The 18,639-nt window shown below is 43.9% G+C and overlaps 1 protein-coding gene across 10 annotated transcripts in view; it reads left to right on the top strand.

Moving 5' to 3' along the window:
• Positions 1 to 18,639, top strand: part of LOC111868278 (caskin-2) — a 433,019-nt gene that overhangs the window by 372,526 nt on the left and 41,854 nt on the right. For all 10 annotated transcript variants that reach the window (XM_023858788.2, XM_033752994.1, XM_023858787.2 and 7 more), the window contains one exon: positions 17,222 to 17,389. In XM_023858788.2, coding sequence (XP_023714556.1) covers positions 17,230 to 17,389 — 160 coding nt within the window. In that variant the 5' untranslated portion in view covers positions 17,222 to 17,229. The remainder of the gene's footprint in view (positions 1 to 17,221; positions 17,390 to 18,639) is intronic.

Here is an 18,639-nt window from a genome sequence, read left to right as displayed (position 1 = left end):
GAAAAAACTAAAAAACTTCCATTGGCCTTTGAAGGCACCCCCCCCCCCCCCCAAAGAGCCTATGTTAAATCCCTGTGACTTGAGATGGAAACAGCAGTATTTTAAATAATGCTACAGAAATGGGCGACACACCCACCACGGTAGGGGTCGGTACCCACTGTTTGAGAAACCGCGATGAAAGTAATAACATAAAGCGTTAAGTTTCTGGAATACGGAGGCGATATTCAGCTTATCCAGAGCTGATAATCCCATCGGACGATGTAGAGCCGCAACCTGCGGGGTAGGCGTGTACTGCAGGTGGACGGAGAGCCGGGGACCCGGATCAGAGCGCAGGAACTCACGTTGGTTGCCATATTCAGATTGGAACAGCCATCTTGTGTACTCAGTCCACATGTGCAGTTATCTTGCTCAGTGTGACATATGCAGCAAGGTGTTTCAGTTCAACATTTTGTTTATCCCTGTTATATTATATTGCTCACTATAATAATTAGGTTATAGGCTGGACAGACGGGGTTCGATTCTCAATAGGCACAAAGATTTTTACTTCGTGACAGCAATCAAACCTGCTGTAAGACCTACCTTTTTTTTTAATTCGCGTAGTGGGGGCGTGGAGTCCAGCTGGATTCCCTCGGCACGGCGGCCACTGATTGGCCTATTGTACTTGCCCCGGGTGATTATGATGATGAAGAATTTTGTGGAATGAAGATTGGCAGGGGAAATCGAAGTACTCGGAGAAAACTGCTCCAGCGCCACTTTGTCCACCACAAATCCCACTTGACCAGATCCGGACTCGAACCCGTACCGCCGCGGTGGGAAGCCAGTGACTAACCGCTTGAGCTATGGCGCGGCCAAAGACCCACCCTTCCTCGTATGTAATGTGTACTGACAGTTCTTTAGGAGCCGGAATAGCTCAGTCGGTATAGTGATGGATGAGCTGGACAGCCGAGGTTCGATTCCCGGTAGGAGGAACAGATACTTCTATACTCCACTGCGTCCGGACCGACTGAGGGGCCCACTCAATCTCCTACACACTGGGTGCCTCGGGGGTCTTTCCATGGGGGGTAACGCGGTCGGGGTGCGAAGCTGTGTATTCACCTCCATCAACTGCCTAGGTCAATGTGTGGAGGTATACATCCACTCCTCCATATGTCTTCATGGCTTAATTATGCCCACGGAAATTTTACCTTTACTTTTCACATTACTGGTAGTTACATCCCTGGGGTTAAAACAGCCCTGGGTGCGAAGTTGACCACTCATATCCATTTATTTCAGAGATAAGAATGCATTGAGCTTTGCTTCTACTCCTCACAAACATAAAGATTATTTTGTTAAATGGTTCTTAAACAATGGGCCATGAGAGTGGATTGGGTTCAGCTGACTCAGGGTAGGGATCAGTGGCGGATTATTTTGAACACACTGCCGATTCTTGTGGGACTATGAAATGTGTGGAATATCCTTTCTGAGCACGCATTAATTTCTCAAGGTCACTGCCACGGAGTCGGTTAATAATTGTGTAATAGGCCCGCAATTGTTTGTATTATCTGCTTGAGCACTGCCTCGATATGAGAACGTTTGGAGTGGCCGCCCGCATCCTCTGCACGTGGCAAACAGAGCTGAATATGTTGGCCTTAATGCAGTGGGCGGGTAGATGTAGGGTGTGTTCATAAAGCGATGTTAATTTATCTAGCAGGGTGTATTAACATTGAACTCTCTGTTCTTTAGCTCACGTCAATTGAGCGCGTTCTGAAATGTAGTCTTTTCAGCGATTTGCTGCGTATCGCAGGAAGCTATACTTCGCGTACTCACAAACCAAATCAGGGCTGAAAGAATACACGTTTTAATAAACTGTTCTAAATAAATATTCGTCATAAAAATGATAATGGAGACTATATTTTTGGTATATCCACCTCCGGTCTAGAAAACCGAGATTAACGGCCATGGGGATTCGTTACGCTGACCATGCAACCCCCCCTATGCGCTGAAGTTGACACTAACTTCGCCGACAAGCGGCGGTCGCTCGGTCGGTATAGTTCGCTTGTGGACTAAAACCACGGAGTTTTTTTTATCCACCTACGTACCCGGGAGCTGGGATATCTCAATCGCTATAGTGGCGGGATGCGGGCTGGAGGTCTGGGGTTTTGTACCCGGCAGGGCAAGATGTTTCTATCCCGCATCATCCAGACCGGCTCTGAGGTCTGTATGTATGTATGATTTATTTAAAATGTGATTATTCATTTGCTAACAGAAAGAACTGCAGGGTAAGTGTCAGTGTCCTTTAACGTATAAAATGTTACAGTAAAAAGGTAAAGATATGCCCATAACAGTCCATGGAGGCCCATAGGTTTCTGAGAGATCGAGGCTCCCACATTTTCTCTAAACAATCGGCTCACAGATGGCGGTGAGGTTTAATAAATGAAATATATAACAAAACAAGCAGCTTGTCAGGGTTATTTAAATGCGTAGACACACAGATAATTGGAACTATGTTTCCGAGAGACGCGCCGGCGTGCGAGTGATGTACCCAGCGCATTGATATTTCCTTCTTCTCCGTTACGAGGCTTGCAGAAAGATGTACTTTATAATAAAAACAGATTTGCATGTATTGCCACTTGGCAATTTGCGGAGAAAACGTTCTCGGTTTTGAACTGGCTTTATTTTTTATTTCTTACGGAGTGTGGAACAGTGAATATATAGTGTTTCTTTTTCTTTTTCTTTGAGATGCCAAGTGCTTCCACGCAATTTCAAGCCGCGTCACAGGACTGAAAGGGGCGTTACGTACGAGTGGTGGAGGGCTTAGTGGCTGGGGCGATGGCTGTAGAAAGCAGGGGTCTTATTCCTCTCCCCTCTGCCCCTTTATAAAATACAATGAAACATTTTCTGAATCATACTGTAGTAGTGGCTGTAGAATTATGTGCAGTGCATGTGTTACTTTTTGAGTGGGGTTGCATTGAGGATCGTTTTCAATCAGAGATGTCAGACGTAGGTCATGTGACTAAAGAATAGGGTAATATTGACCCCTTCAGTGGTACGTACGGGGTATATCGAATTGCAACAGGCCTCTTTGTCCATAAATATTTTTTGACATAAGTTATTAGTGAAACTTCTTGTTCCATAGGTTTGTATTGACTGAAGCTGTCACGTGTAGGGGCTTGGGGATTTTGGATTGGATGATTGGATTTATTGTACCTTATACATACACAACTCGGGACTACAGGTAATACAGGGATATCACTGATTTACACACTTTACAGTTCACCGTTGCACACGCACTGTGGTTCTTAATAGTCACTGGTCGTATCCTGGCAACGGATTTGTAACATTCCCACTGTAACTTCAAATCACACATGAAGTGTTCTTGTCACAGTCTAATTCATTTCTTGACAGCTCATTGAACTCTGTCAACTTGTGACAACTGACTTGGAACGTCAAGTCAAAGTCACTTTGTGACTGACAGAAAGTCAGTCAGTCACATGACCAGGCATTTATTACTGTTTCACAGTTACGGTCTTGTTTTTGTGGGGCGCCCTCTCTGAAGAGAGGACGGGTCTGTCTTTTTTCATGCTGCTAGCCTTTGCCAGCGCAGTCTTCCTCGGATCCGAGTCCCTTGGAACTCACAACCATATTTTNATTGGATGATTGGATTTATTGTACCTTATACATACACAACTCGGGACTACAGGTAATACAGGGATATCACTGATTTACACACTTTACAGTTCACCGTTGCACACGCACTGTGGTTCTTAATAGTCACTGGTCGTATCCTGGCAACGGATTTGTAACATTCCCACTGTAACTTCAAATCACACATGAAGTGTTCTTGTCACAGTCTAATTCATTTCTTGACAGCTCATTGAACTCTGTCAACTTGTGACAACTGACTTGGAACGTCAAGTCAAAGTCACTTTGTGACTGACAGAAAGTCAGTCAGTCACATGACCAGGCATTTATTACTGTTTCACAGTTACGGTCTTGTTTTTGTGGGGCCCCCTCTCTGAAGAGAGGACGGGTCTGTCTTTTTTCATGCTGCTAGCCTTTGCTAGCGCAGTCTTCCTCGGATCCGAGTCCCTTGGAACTCACAACCGTATTTTACTGTCTCAGATTCGAGACTTCCCTTTTCGTCGCCTCCTACAACTCGCAGGGTCACGGTGGAGGTATTCGACCCCGCTTCCATATGGGGTAGTAACTCTTCTGAACTGAATTATTCTTTATAACCTCTTTGCACGGACCAGACAGAAAACACAGCCTCTCTGTTGTTGGGAATGTGTGTTTACAGCGCCGTTGCATAGCAACGGAAGTTACTCTATTGTTGCTTGCGTAAACCTTGCCGTGGGAATGTGTTTAGCGAGTCGTTGCCTAGCAATGACTTCACTATTCAGGCTCGCGGGCGCCATGTCACAGTATATTTAAAAATAAGCCAGAAGGTGTAAGAAAAACGGGAAGGCACATACAGAGATAGCTGAAAGACGCAGAGGATTATTTACGGGAGGTGTGACTGAAGGGCTGGAGGCGGGAACAATGAACACGTGTTATAAGGGACATAGAACTAAAAAATGACAGCAGAGTTCTTCCTATGCTCAATTAAAACAGTATTAAAAGACGTATCACAGACAGGGTGTTTGAGAACAGGGTGTTGAGGAGAATATTTGGACCGAAGAGGGATGAAGTGACAGGATGTTGGAGAAAAACATAATGAGGAGCTTCATATCTTGTACTCTTCCCCAAGTATAATTAGAATGGTCAAGTCAAGGAGGATGAAGTGGGTAGCGCATGTAGCACGAAGGGGGGAGGTGAGGAATGTATATAGGAATTGGTGGAAAAGCTAGAAGGAAAGAGAACACTACAAAGACCAAGGCGTAGGTGGATGGACAATATTAGAATGGATCTTAGAGAGATAGGATGGGATGGTATGGATTTGATAGATCTGGCTCAGGATAGGGACCAGTGGAAGGCTCTTGTGAACACGGTGATGAACCTTTGGGTTCCATAAAATGCTGGGAAATTCTTGAGTAGCTGCAGAATTGGCGGCTCTTCTAGAAGAGCTCAGCTCCATGAGTAAGTAAGTAAGTAATTAATGGGGGAATGGAGGTATTTAACCTCGACATTGGATGTGAGTGGTCAATTTAACGCCCTGGCCTCTTTAACCCCAACAATCATTAGGTGGGTGGATGCAGAACCGATCTGAACAACGGAAAAAAAAATTATGCACCTGCATGGAATTGAACCCCCGACTCCTCTCTTCTCCATCTCAAATCCTGAAGTCCATTTTTTTTATTGCTAGTGGGGTGGGACTAAGTTCCTTGTACTGCGGCCACTTCTGGCCTATTGTACCAGCCCCAGATGATAGGTGAGGGTGATTGTTGAGCAATTGGTGGAATGAAGATTGGCAGGGGAAACCGAAGTACTCGGAGAAAACCTGCCCCAGCGCCACATTGTCCACCACAAATCCCACTTGACCAGACCCGGGATCGAACCCGGGTCGCCGCGGTGCGACTAACCGCTTGAGCTATGGCGCTTCCTGAAGTCCATACCAACTGAGTTATCCCCACTCCAATATTGTGTTATAATATTATGATTTTATGTATATATATTTTGCAAATTGTATCACTATAAGGAACTATTGCTGCAGATTGTGGTTGGCACCCCTGTTTTTTCTGCATTTCTGTTTCCTCTCTGGTTTCAGTTCTCATGATGGCGGAGAAGTCTCTCTCTCTCTGAATGCCATAGCAGATGTCAAGATGTAAAAAGATTCAAAGGGAGGACGTGACGTGCTTGTGGGGTAGTTATGTGCAGAGCTCCACTTAGCAAAGCTTGGTGCTCTCCTGACGGGGAGTCATGTTGTGATTGCTTGCTTTGTGCTGTAGAATGCATGCTAACAAACGGAGATTTTACCCTTCTTGGGTTCAAGCTAGAACGCGGAGAAAGCAAAAAAACATAAAGAAACAAAGGATAAAGGGGAAAAAAACAAGGGATTAGGAAAACTGTTCTAAGGTTGAAACAAAACGCGGAGAAATGAGACAGAAAGAATGAACGAAGTAAAGAAAAGAAGAATTTGAGGTTCTCACAGCGGTGTTTATGAAGAGCAATAACTTGTGGGATATAACGCAGCGTAGTCCGTTGAATGTCAACTGACGTTTCGGAGGAACATGTTCATCCGAAACATCGGTTGATTTTCAGTGGTGTTATATCTTCTTTTCGAGAAGAGATGAGGTTAGGAAACCTCTGTTCTAGGTTTCAAGCAAGAGCGCGGGGAAATCAAAAGACAGAAAGAAAAGAAAAACGGAAAGACAGAAAACAAAAAAGACTTATGTATTGCATAACAGTTGTGTTAGATGTTGTCACTCGAAAACCTTAAAACTTATTGGATAAAGTATATCGGATAGAGAATGTGTTTCCTTTTTCAGTATAAATTTATTTCCGTTTTTTCTCTCTGATAAACATTTACATTTGAGACACATCCTAAGCTATGTATATCTTGGAGTAAAGTATCCATTATTGATATCCGTTTTTAACCAGAACTGGAATATATTGATAAGATCTTTAGTGAAACTCACTGGTATGAAATAGGGCAGCGCCATAGCTCAAGCGGTTAGTCGCTGGCTTCCCACAGCGGCGGCCCAGGTTCGATCCCGGGTCTGGTCAAGTGGAGTTTATGGTGGACAAAGTGGCGCTGGGGCAGGTTTTCTCCGAGTACTTCGGTTTCCCCTGCCATTCTTCATTCCACCAATTGCTCCACAATCACCCTCGCCTATCATCTGGGGCTGGTACAATAGGCCAGAAGTGGCCGCAGTACAAGGGACTTAGTCCCACCCCACTAGCAATAAAAAAATACTTATGGAGCTAAGCCTTTCTTGAGAAGCCGCCAATTGTTTCAGCTACTCAAGAATTTCCCAGCATTTTATGGAACCCGAAGGTTCAGTACAGTGTTCACAAGAGCCCTGCACTGGCCCCTATCCTGAGCCAGATCAATCTAATCCATATCATCCCATAGCTACACTCCCCCAGAAATCTTTGTGGCGTAATGGTTAATTGACTGAGCACAGAGACATATTTACCTTACCCCCGTTAGGGCTTCCTTCAATAAACGTGCTTGCTACCTGTTTCACTCTGCTTTCTTTCTTGGCTTATTCTCCACCCTGAAGAAGGTGGCGACATATTCCTCCGAAATGTTAGGTGATTGTAACGGTCTACACGGCGCTATATCCCAGAATATATAACTCTTCATAACCGCCACTATGATGACCTCAAATCCTACAATCGATAAATGTTTTGTTTGCTTTATTGCTAGTGAGGTGGGACTAAGTCCCTTGTACTGGGGCCACTTCTGGCCTATTGTACCAGCCCCAGATGATAGGTGAGGGTGATTGTGGAGCAATTGATAGAATGAAGATTGGCAGGGGAAACCGAAGTACTCGGAGAAAACCTGCCCCAGCGCCACATTGTCCACCACAAATCCCACTTGACCAGACCCGGGATCGAACCCGGGCCGCCGCGGCGGGAACATATTTCATTTAGTGAAAAGAAATCAGGGAACGTGAAGAGTTACGCGATTTGTGAAACACGCTGTACGTTGCGTTTTACCTTCGCAATCATTTTATTTCGTTCGTGCATGGCTTGGTTCACTTTTTGTAAGCATTCTCATGTTTTAGTGTTCGTAAAAGTATGCTTCGTGTTCGACGAAACACAATTCAAAGTGTACTCGTAATACGTGGCCTGGAGAACGTTATGAGGATCCGTGGTGTTCGCAGACGAGCGGATAGCATGCCACTGAAATGAGTAAAACAGGAATGGAATACAAATTTAAAATGAAGCCAATCACATACACTTATTAAGAAACCTTGCAATTTATATTTTATGTTTGTGATTTTTAATGATATGTGTACAACGTAACGTTTTAATTAAAACTTACCTTTACTGATATGAGTGAGAATATTGAACGCTAGCTACAGCAGATACTTGGGAACGACGATAACAAATCAAAACCTGATTCAGGAGGAAATTAAGAGGAGACTGAACTCGGGTAATGCTTGCTACCATTCAGTCCAGAAGCTTTTGTCTTCTTGTCTGCTGTCCAGAAAGCTAAAAATTAGAATATACCAAACTATAATTTTGCCTATGGTTCTGTATGGGTGTGAAACTTGTTCTCTGACATTAAGGGAGGAACATAGACTGAGGGTGTTTGAGAACAGGGTACCGAGGAGAATATTGGGACCGAAGGGAGATGAAATGATAGGAGATTGGAGAAAACTGCATAATGAGGAGCTTCATAACTTGTACTCTTCTCCAAGTATAATTAGAATGATCAAGTGAAGGAGGATGAAGTGGGTAGGCATGTAGCACGATTGGGGGAGACGAGGAATGCATATAGGATATTTGTGGGTAAGCCAGAAGGAAAGAGACCACTGGGAAGATCAAGATGTAGGTGGGTGGACAATATTAAAATGGATCTTGGATTGATGTGGATTAGGATAGGGACCAGTGGAGAGCTCTTGTGAACACGGTAATGAACCTTCGGGTTCCATAAGATGCTGGGAAATTCTTGAGTAGCTGCAGAATTGGCGGCTCCTCCAGAAGGGCTCAGCTCCAGGAGTAAGTAAGTAATTTGCAGGCATCGTAATTGTGTTATAACGAAGCGTTAGTGACCGTTAGTGACGTGCTGTGTAGGATACAGTTCATTGTCACGCGTGCTAAATGCTTCCAGTGCGTTGCTCTTTCCCTAATAACAATAATTGAACCTTCAGGACGTCACAGTATGTTTCAAATTACACAACACCTTGTAATGTTACGAACGGACTTTTTGCTGGCATGGCTTGGTATTGTATAGCCTAGGTTTAAGGCTGGATTGCCGGGGTTGGTAGTTCGTTTCCTGGCAAAGATATAAATTTATCTTTTGCTGACAGCCAATGGAAGTTCTTTCCCGGACGGTAAATCGGACGAGTCTGAAGCAGGACAATCACTCCAGTCTAGTCCCGAAACAACTCCGTGGCCTGTAGTCCGCAAGCGAAGTATACCGACCGAGCGACCGACGCTTGTCGGCGAAGTTCCAACTTTAGCGGATAGAGGGTGTCGCGTGGTCAGCGCAACGGATCCCCACGGCCGTTAGTTTCGATTTTCTTTAGACCGGAGTCGCTATTTCCTTGAAGTAGCTCCTCAATTACCCTCGCGAGGCTGAGTGGACCCCGTTCTAGACCCACTACTTCTCAGAAAATCTGGTACCCCCTGGAATCGATCCCGGGACCTCTGAATCTATGGCCAGGAACTGTGACCACTAGACCACAGAGGCGGTCCTCTAGTCCTCAGGTTAAAAATATCTGGAGATGTACCTCCACTCTCTCATACTTCTTCATGGCGTGTTGCTTAATTAGGCAGAGAGATAACTGAACCTGGTTACAAGTCCGTATAACAGAGTTCTTGAGAAGATGATAGTCGCTCAGCTGGTAAAATAATTCTACGTTTTACGTGAGCTACTAACGTTGATAACCGGGTTTACGGCCCGCCATAAAGCCATACCCAGAGCTAGTTGAAATTCAAGCTGTATCTCACATAATTCTTATTTAACATCCACTTTAATATCATCCCACGTACACTTAAGTCTCAGAAATGATTTTCTCCTTGCGCCTACTTGCCAGCCTACTCAAGACGTCTCCTGTATTTTATGTAACTGAAAGGTTCGTTATCCTGTTTACAAGAGCCTCCTACTGGTCCCAACCCTGAAGCAAAGGAATCCAGTCCACACCCTTCCCATCCCATTTATATATATTCCATTTTAATATTATTCTTACGTCTACGCATAGGTTTTCACAGTTGCCTCTTTCCTTCAAGTTTCCATACGAAACTTATGCATTTATCTTCTCTTCCACGGTTCCTACATGTCAGTGTGATTCTCCTTGATTTGGTTATCAGAATGGTTAGATCAGTTTGTCCTCAGACACTCCCAGTCTGTCTATTTCCCCTAATATGAGAGTCCAATTTTCACCCTCAAAGAAAACAAAGTCTCTGCTTTCTGTAGAATGACGTAGGGGCACGCGGTAGCGGTTTTTGAGGCACTATGCTACAAGCCTTAAGGTCACGGGTTCGATTCCCAGTGAGGTCATTGAAATTTTTAATTTACCTAATCCTTCCAGCCTCATTATGGCCCTGGAGTCGACTCAGCCTCTAACAGAAATGAGTACCAGGAATCTTCCTGGGGGTAAAGGGTGGTCTGTTCGCCTGTAAGGCTGACAACCTCACCGCCATCTGTGAGCAGATTGTCTAGAAAATGTGGGAGCCTCGGCGTCTCACAACCCTATGAGCTTTTACGGCCTCTTACCTTTCTATAAAGGATCTCATTCTCGTGACACGCCGGTGGGTTGCAACCATAAGGTTGAAAACCACTGCATTACGGCTATTAAGTAGTGTACGCACCATTAGGATCAGCGTATGTGGACAGTAGAAATGTGGGTGTAAATAGAATCAATCATGCTCGAGCAAGACGCTGTCTCCTACAGCAAACAGCGACAGTACTCGGCAAACTGCGTTACGTCAAGACACAGAAACATCGTAAGTGGTTAAAATGTGGCGCCGGAGAGGGTACTTCAGGGCGCAACGTTTTTCTGTAGTGGTCACTGTGTTGAAGGGACTGCATTGCCTCCCCCAGACCCAACCGCGTTAGACATTGCTGAACTGCAGACGTCTGTTAATTGGTTCGTCGTTCGTTTGTTGGTTTCATTGTTGATTAGATATGGAGTATCTGGAGTGAAGTGACCGGAACGTGAAACTGACCACTGATCATCTAGTTCTGTTGTAAAACGAACGTAGTTTTACTTCACCACAATGGCAATACAACAAACTCCGTGGTTTGTAGTCCACAAGCGAACTATACCGACCGAGCGACCGCTGCTTGTCGGTTAAGTTAGTGTCAACTTTTGCGGATGTCGCGTGGTCAGCGCAACGGAACCCCACGGCCGTTAATCTCTGTTTTCTAGACCGGAGCCGCTGTTTTCTTGAAATAACTGTCAGTTATCCTCACGAGGCTGAGTGGACGCCGTTCCAAACCCACTACTTCTCAGAAAATCTGGTAACGCCGGGAGTCGAAACAGGTACCTCTGGATCTGTAGCCAGGAACTCTGACCACTAGACCACAGAAGCGGCACAGGGACAACTTCTCAGTGTTACCTTACTCAGATCGTGTAGACTTACTGTACCGTTAGTCTACAGCGACAGAAGATAAAAACCTGTAGACAGGGCACACAGCTCCTACCTGTCGCCCCTTTATTCTGCAGAACTAGTTCTGCCCACTCTGACGGACCCAACAGACGTCGCGAAGAATTGCAATGGCTAGTGCAGAACTCGTGTCTCTGCGCTATGCAGATTCAGAGCCGAGTGTCGCTCGTTGTCTGCAGATAAGTGAAGTAATTAAGCATGTTACTTCGCCTATAAAGTTGTTGCTTGTGATATCAAATTATCCGAACGTGTAACAAGAAATTGTTCTTCTTTTTATTAGGGTTGCCCAACACCGTATTTGGACGAATTCTTCAAGGTTGTCTTATGATATGTGATGCCGTGTAGTCTGGTAGGTCTTCATCTACGTTTAGGACAAATATGCTCTCTTTCCTGAAGACAGAGGTAGCAGTTTCTTCCGAAACGTTGATAACGAGCTAGATTATACGTCATAACATTCCAAAAAGATAGTCACTCAGTCACTCATGAGCTGAGCTCTTCTTGAGAAGCTGCCAATTGTGCAGCTGCTCAAAACTTGTCAGCATTTTATGGAAAAAGTTCATTACCCTGTTCACAAGAGCCCTCCACTGGTCCCTGTCCCGAGCCTGATCCAGCCAATCCATACCATCCCATCCTATCTCTCTGAGATACACTTTAATATTATCCACCCACCTACGCCTTGGTCTTCCTATTTGTCTCTTTCCTTCTGGCGTTCCCCCTAATATCCTGTATGCATTCCTCTTCTCCCCCACTAATGCTACATGCCCTGCCCACCTCATCCTCCTTGACTTGATCATTCTAATTATACTTGGAGAAGAGTACAAGTTATGAAGCTCCTCATTATGCAGTTTTCTCCAACCTCCTGTCACTTCATCTCTCTTCGGTCCAAATATTCTCCTCAACACACTGTTCTCAAACACCCTCAGTCTATGTTCCTCCCTTAATGTCAGAGACCAAGTTTCACACCCATACAGAACCACAGGCGAAATTATAGTTTGTTCTAATTTTCATGTTTTTAGATATCAGACGAGAAGACAAAAGGTTCTGGACAGAATAGTACCAAGTAGTTTTCCCTTTGGCGCTACAGCCCCAATTTAGGCTTTGGCCTACGTCCATGAAACTCTCCGTTTCACTTCGATTTACTAGATCTTATACATTCGGTAGGACTACTTGGGCTAGTGAACAGCTCGTCGCAAGGCCTCTCTACCTATGTACAAACACAGGAAAAGACAGACACAAACAGTAAACATCCATGCCTTGTATCGGATTCGAACCCAATATAGCATAGCAATAATGCAAAAGACCCCTATTCGGAGATGTTGGCTTCGAATCTCGGACGGGATAACGTCTTTAGGATTCGAGGTACTCGCATGGGTGTCCGTTGAAGGTCATCCGACGTTTCGGAAAAATGTCGCTTTCATCTTCAGGGTCTAAGAACCAAGATACCAGCAGAAGTTGACCCTGAAGATGTAGGCGATATGTTCCTCCGAAATGTCGGATTCTCTTCTGCTTGGCGTTCAACCCAAAAGACCTTTCCTCGGTCAACGCAGGGGCTCCACAAAACTGAATTAGGATCACAGATTCTACTGATGCATCGCTTCTCAAAAATCATGAGGTAAATTTGTTGTTACTGCAAAGGGCCCCCACATTCTGGTTGCCTTGGGGCCCCCACGACTGTAAATCCGGCCCTACCGCTCACTTTGCCTAGTCTTGAAATTTACTGCATGATGGAAAACTTCATTGGGATTAACCGACATGCGAAAATTCGTCATAGTAATTTTACACTGTCGTTGGTGTTAAAAGTGTTCCCAATTGCAAACCCTAAAACGTGTTCGAGATTTTGTAATATTTGTAGTTTTGGCATAGAGCGGATTTTGAGATGGACACCCTTTGCTGAGTAACACGAGCCATAACTGCAGAATGTATGGGTCGCGAGCGAGTGTGAATAGCAGTGTTTACATAATGGAAGTTTAATGTGTTTTGTAATTGTGGTATCTAGTTACATTTTTACTCAATTCGCTCTGTATTTTATGCGTTTCCACTTCTCTCTCATGAGATCGAAGGATACGCGCTGAACTTCATGACGTCAGCGTAGTAACTTTCATTCCGTGGTGAGTTGTGTGTTGTTCTCTGATCAGAGATGCTGAACTTGGAGGCGTTACGATATGTAAGTGCTTCTTCGGAAATATTACATAATTTAAAATATTATCTGACGATATATTGTTAATTATCTGTATTTATTGGTAAGTTAACATTGGCAGCTATATAAAAATATATAATATATCAAATAACTTCAGTTATGTTGGTAGCAGTGAAACGATTCGATATTTTATTGTTCAAGCGTTTAGGTTATGTAGGGCTGTGAGTTTATTTTCGAAATTATAAGTAATATTTCACACATTATCGGCGTCATAATTCTCATTATCGTTATCAATAATTTTATAATAATAGATCATAAGATATTAATATAATTTAGTTTCAAGCGATGTTTCATCTCAAGACATGTTCGCAGAATTGATGTACGAAAAGATAAGGGTTTCCAGTTACTATTTCTGAGCTAGAAGTCTCTTCATTTTGTTAACATATTGCATTTTTGTAGTAAAGTAAGTAAAAAGTAAAGCTATCCCTGTAACAGTCCGTGGAGGCCTATAAGGTTGTGAGACGTCGAGGATCCCACATTATCTAGACAATCGACTCAAAGATGGCGGTGAGGTTGTCAGCCGGCCTCGCTTTACTCCCCAGGAAAATTATTTAATTAATTCCTGGTAGTCATTTCTGTTAGAGGCTGAGGTACTTAGTCCCACCCCACTAGCAGTAAAAAAAATAGTCTCGCGTGGAAGCCAAGAGCTGTTTCGTCCTGGTCTTCTACAAAAATTACAGATTACATGAATATTACTTGACCTTCGGTTTTAAAACCTGTTGATATAAGAGTTCCAGTCAGAAACGGGCTTTAATAAGTTTTACACTTCGTTTTCACGCAGTAAATGACCGCCTCTGTGGTCTAGTGGTCAGAGTTCCTGCCTACAGATCCAGAGGTCGGGGTTCGATTCCCGGCCCTACCAGATTTTCTGAGAAGCAGTGGGTCTGGAACGAGGTTCACTCAGCCTCGTGAGGATAACTGAGGAGCTGTTTCAAGGAAATGGCGGCGTATATTTGTTTTTGTCCTATTTTCATTATTTTAAAATAGTTTAAGTAATGTTAATATGATTGTATTAATAATAATATATCTTTACGCATTTAATAGCTACATTTTTTTATATTTTCTTGTTTTTAAACCCAAATATCGTGTACTGAATTGTATAGAACTTACATTAATCATACTTGAATAACAGTTATTACAAATATTTTTATATGACGTTATAAAAACACCAGATTTTCTGGAGAACAGAGGGGCCTTGATGATTTTAGAAGGTGAAAAGCGGACTTTAGACAGAAAAAAAACGTATGGCCATGTTAGTGTCTTTTTAACTGTGTTCCTGATGTTTCTCCATCCACATATTTTGTTCGTATAAAATCTTATCGGATAAGTTATTCCGTTCTGTTCTTATAGGCGCCGGATAGTCAATGCGGCCAGCTGCTTTCTATTGCTTACTGTAACAGCCACGTTCAGCCACGTTGTGGCACACATGACAACCCCGCGAAACGTGCTCGTTCGTAACAACGCAGTGTTTTGTTATCATAATACCATGCCTGTCATACACTGTGCATAACAAGACCAAATTTGTGAATCACTTATCACGTGGACTCTAAAAAGGGGTCTGACGATGGTGTGCAATATTCATAATTACTGTGTTTTGGGACTTTGTCCATAGTCCGGTATTCTAGAAACTAGAAAACATAACATTTAGGAAACAGATTCAGTTCCCGAAACGTTTTTTCTAGTTTCTAGAACACCGGACTATGGACAAAGTCCAAAAACACAGTAATTCTGGGCACCTATCACCTGGTTTTCAAAATACTTAGATCCAGAGTAACCCAGTCAGCGACCTCTGAGCAAAATTAGGCAACAATTTCCCGCCCAAGTAGTTTCCAATGCCTCTGGTAGATGGGGGAAATATCAGGTACCGACGGCCGACCTCGTTGGCTGAAGGGAGCTGATAGCACGCACCAGTACCGGTAGCGTATGGCGATAGTAGAAATTAAAGGGGGACGCACAATGGACCAATAACTGGTCTAAGTGCATGGGGAAACCCACTCCCTCTAATAATAATAATAATAATAATAATAAACCCAGTCAGCAATGAGACCGAATAGCTGAAGTCAGTATTTTGACTGGTTACGAGCCGGAAGATTGATAAACCGAAATAAAAAAAAACATTAATTGTGATGAAGAGTCAGTCACCTCTGAAGCAGCAGCATAGCAGCTTCCGCTGGAATGTGCAGCTCAGTCACTTTTTGCTCTAACAAAACATTTCGCGTTCACTCCAAGCCAACGGTCCATAGTGCTACTTTTGGCGACACTGTATATTTCACGTTTCCTTGCTTCCTTCCAAGCCACAGTTTTGTGTGATTCATTCCTCAGTCGCCAATTGTAGTAAGAACAAGAAATATAGAAACGGAAAGCTGCACAAATGACATTGTCTTTAACTTCCTGTATTTTCTGAAGTAATCGTTAGATTTGTTTATAACTGCTAAATGTTTTAACTGTATTGTAAATGGTATATTCTGGTCCATGAAAAGAGGGGTTGTGTTAGGGGCAGTGACTTGTAGGACGCTATTAGACCTGAGGACACGGTCTGAAGGTAAACAATTAACTTGCACCTCCCATTTGCATACACATGGCAACCCACGGCATTCCAAGCTCCGAGACTTTTGTCTCGATAGGAGGTGGCAGTTATGTTCTGGCAACGTACGGACAGAAGAGCAGCGGTGCCCCCGCTCAACTGTTCCATTTCAAACAAGTCTCTTCGCATTACTAAATAAATGAAGACATAAGAAAGTCAGATGCGCGGACTTTAAAGATCTTTGCTCCCTAATTTTTTCGGGATCGACATCCACTTAGGTCAGGGGTATGTACACCCCTGCGTATGATAAGCTGTGTCCTCTGAATATATGGCGATGGACTAAGTTCAGAATTTAGGCCGCACCATAGCTCAAGTCGCTGGCTTCCCACCGCGGCGGCCTGGGTTCAATCCCGGGTCTGATCAAGTGGGATTTGTGGTGGACAAAGTGGCGCTGGGGCAGGTTTTCTCAGAGTACTTCGGTTTCCCCTGCCAATCTTCATTCCACCAATTGCTCCACAATCACCCTCATCATCTGGGACTGGTACAATAGGCCACAAGTGGCCGCAGTACAAGGGACTTAATCCCACCCCACTAGCAATAAAAAAAAGTTGAAAATCAGCTGACATTTTTGAGGAACATTTCACTTCCATCTGCAGGGTTGAAAAATGAATCAAGCAATGAACCAGAATGAAGCAGGTACCAAAGAGAACACGGCGTTATGTCCCAAAGATGGAACTATTCACAACTACGAACAAATTTATCCTTAAATGATATACTGTATCAGTGCCACAAAGAAAACTCACAAATTAACATGTTTGTCACCCAAGCTTTCGCTGTCGAGTACCACACAGTCTCGTCATTTCGTTCAAGCGTCAGAGAGCGTGAGACACTTGAGGTGAAATTAAACGGCACAGAGAATTATCTCCTCGTCAAAGGAACGTATCCCAGGCATCCTGCGAAGTAGACTTACCGGTTTGCTCCCAACCATCAGTCACTATGATAGTTGTCAGGCTGGCCACTTGTTCTTTCCTTTGTTTATGATACTATCATAACCAGGTTTAACCTGTGTAGAATTGAAGGAGTCATCCTCATGCAAATTTCGTGGCTGATACATTTGAACGTACTTACACAAAGACTGATGTATATTATCAGAGCAGAATCATTGTTGGGGGAGGGGGGTTCCAGTGTCCACAACGACTTACCACTCCCCACTGTGACACCACACACCTTTTCAATGTGTGTTTTCAGTAATATCACGAGTCAGGTGACAATGTTGAAACCGCTATTGTCTGTTTCAGTGGGTGGGATGAGTCGGCCGCCCAAACCCGTGCCGCAGGTCAAAAAGGTGGCGCCCCCTGCGGTCCCCGACGTGTTTCGACACTCTGGGAGTAGCTTTGGGTCGGCGGGCTACAGTAGCAGTGAAGACAGCTGCTTCATCACCGGCCCAGAGGGACAGCCTCCCCGAGGTAAACCACTTAACGATAGTTAGAAAAAAACGAACCAGGTCGACGGGTATTTCGGTTGTGATCTCAGTTATGACGTTTCAGAGGAACCAAATGCCACCGTCTTAGGGCCCCTCCTTCTACTCTGAAGATGGAGACAGTGGGTTCCTCCGAAACGTTTATACCTATGAGGATATAGCGTATCATAACCCAGAAGCCCACAACTAATATTTTCACATGTACAGGGTGATTCTGAATTATAATTTTCATTTCATGCATCCTGCTGTGTTACAATATATACAAATACAACTTACTTATTGTATTCTTACTGCAAAATATCTTAAATGATTTATGACATATCAAATTTTTGCAGTTCAGTGGTGTACGTTTGTTGAAGTATGTTTGCCTGATGATGGCCACTAGTGGCCGAAACATGTAGCAGAACTATATCTGGGCATTGTCATTGAAGTTCTTTTATTGTTGTGTTGTGACGCTCAAATGAATAAGTTGATTCTAAATTGTTGTCTGGGTTTCCGTGTCCTATAAACGGAAACACCGACAATAATTTAGAATCATCCTATAGAATTTGAAGTTGTCGAATTCTTGATTATGAGAGTTCTGCGTTCTGAAGTATGGCCCCGGAGAGTTATGCTGGCGGAAGTGCAAGGTCCTGGTAGAGCCATACCGGTCAAAGGGTAGGAGCCAGACGAAGTGTAATTCCTGTTCCTCCATGTTGGGGGTTGGGCGTTGGGCTAACGACCTAACCTCCGAAAGTCTATTGTTACGAAGCCTCAAGACCCTATGGAGGATAGCAAGACATACACAGGGTTAAAGCGCTAGAAAAGAAGAAGAATTCTGCTGAAAGTCCTTTAATAAATTGTCTTTCAGCGTCATATCGCAGAAGATAGACCTCTTCTTGATGTGGCCATTGTGAAAATCTCGGATCTTCCGGGAACTGATGCTGTTTTGTTTGCTAGATGTCTGGTAACTACAAGACTACACGATTCCACATCCCGGAGGACAGTTATCTTCATATTCCCAGCTGTGAGAATCTCAGATATCAAGATGGCGGGTGCTATGGTACGATTATCACGTAACAGGGCATCTTATGAGTGAAGGTAGCAAGCATTCTTCGATATCGCAACAAATTCTTTCGATTCGAGGTTCTCATAGCTGTGGTTATGAAGAGTTCTATCTTGTGATATATAACGCCCTGTGGTCCGTTGAAAGTCAACGGCTGTGCTTGCCACCTGCTTCTTTCTTGGCTTAGCCAT

This window comes from Cryptotermes secundus, unplaced genomic scaffold (assembly GCF_002891405.2).
Source record: "Cryptotermes secundus unplaced genomic scaffold, Csec_1.0 scaffold1003, whole genome shotgun sequence".
In the NCBI taxonomy this organism is placed as follows: domain Eukaryota; kingdom Metazoa; phylum Arthropoda; class Insecta; order Blattodea; family Kalotermitidae; genus Cryptotermes; species Cryptotermes secundus.
The sequence above is the reverse complement of the archived record's forward strand: the minus strand, read 5'-3'. Positions and strand labels throughout refer to the sequence as shown.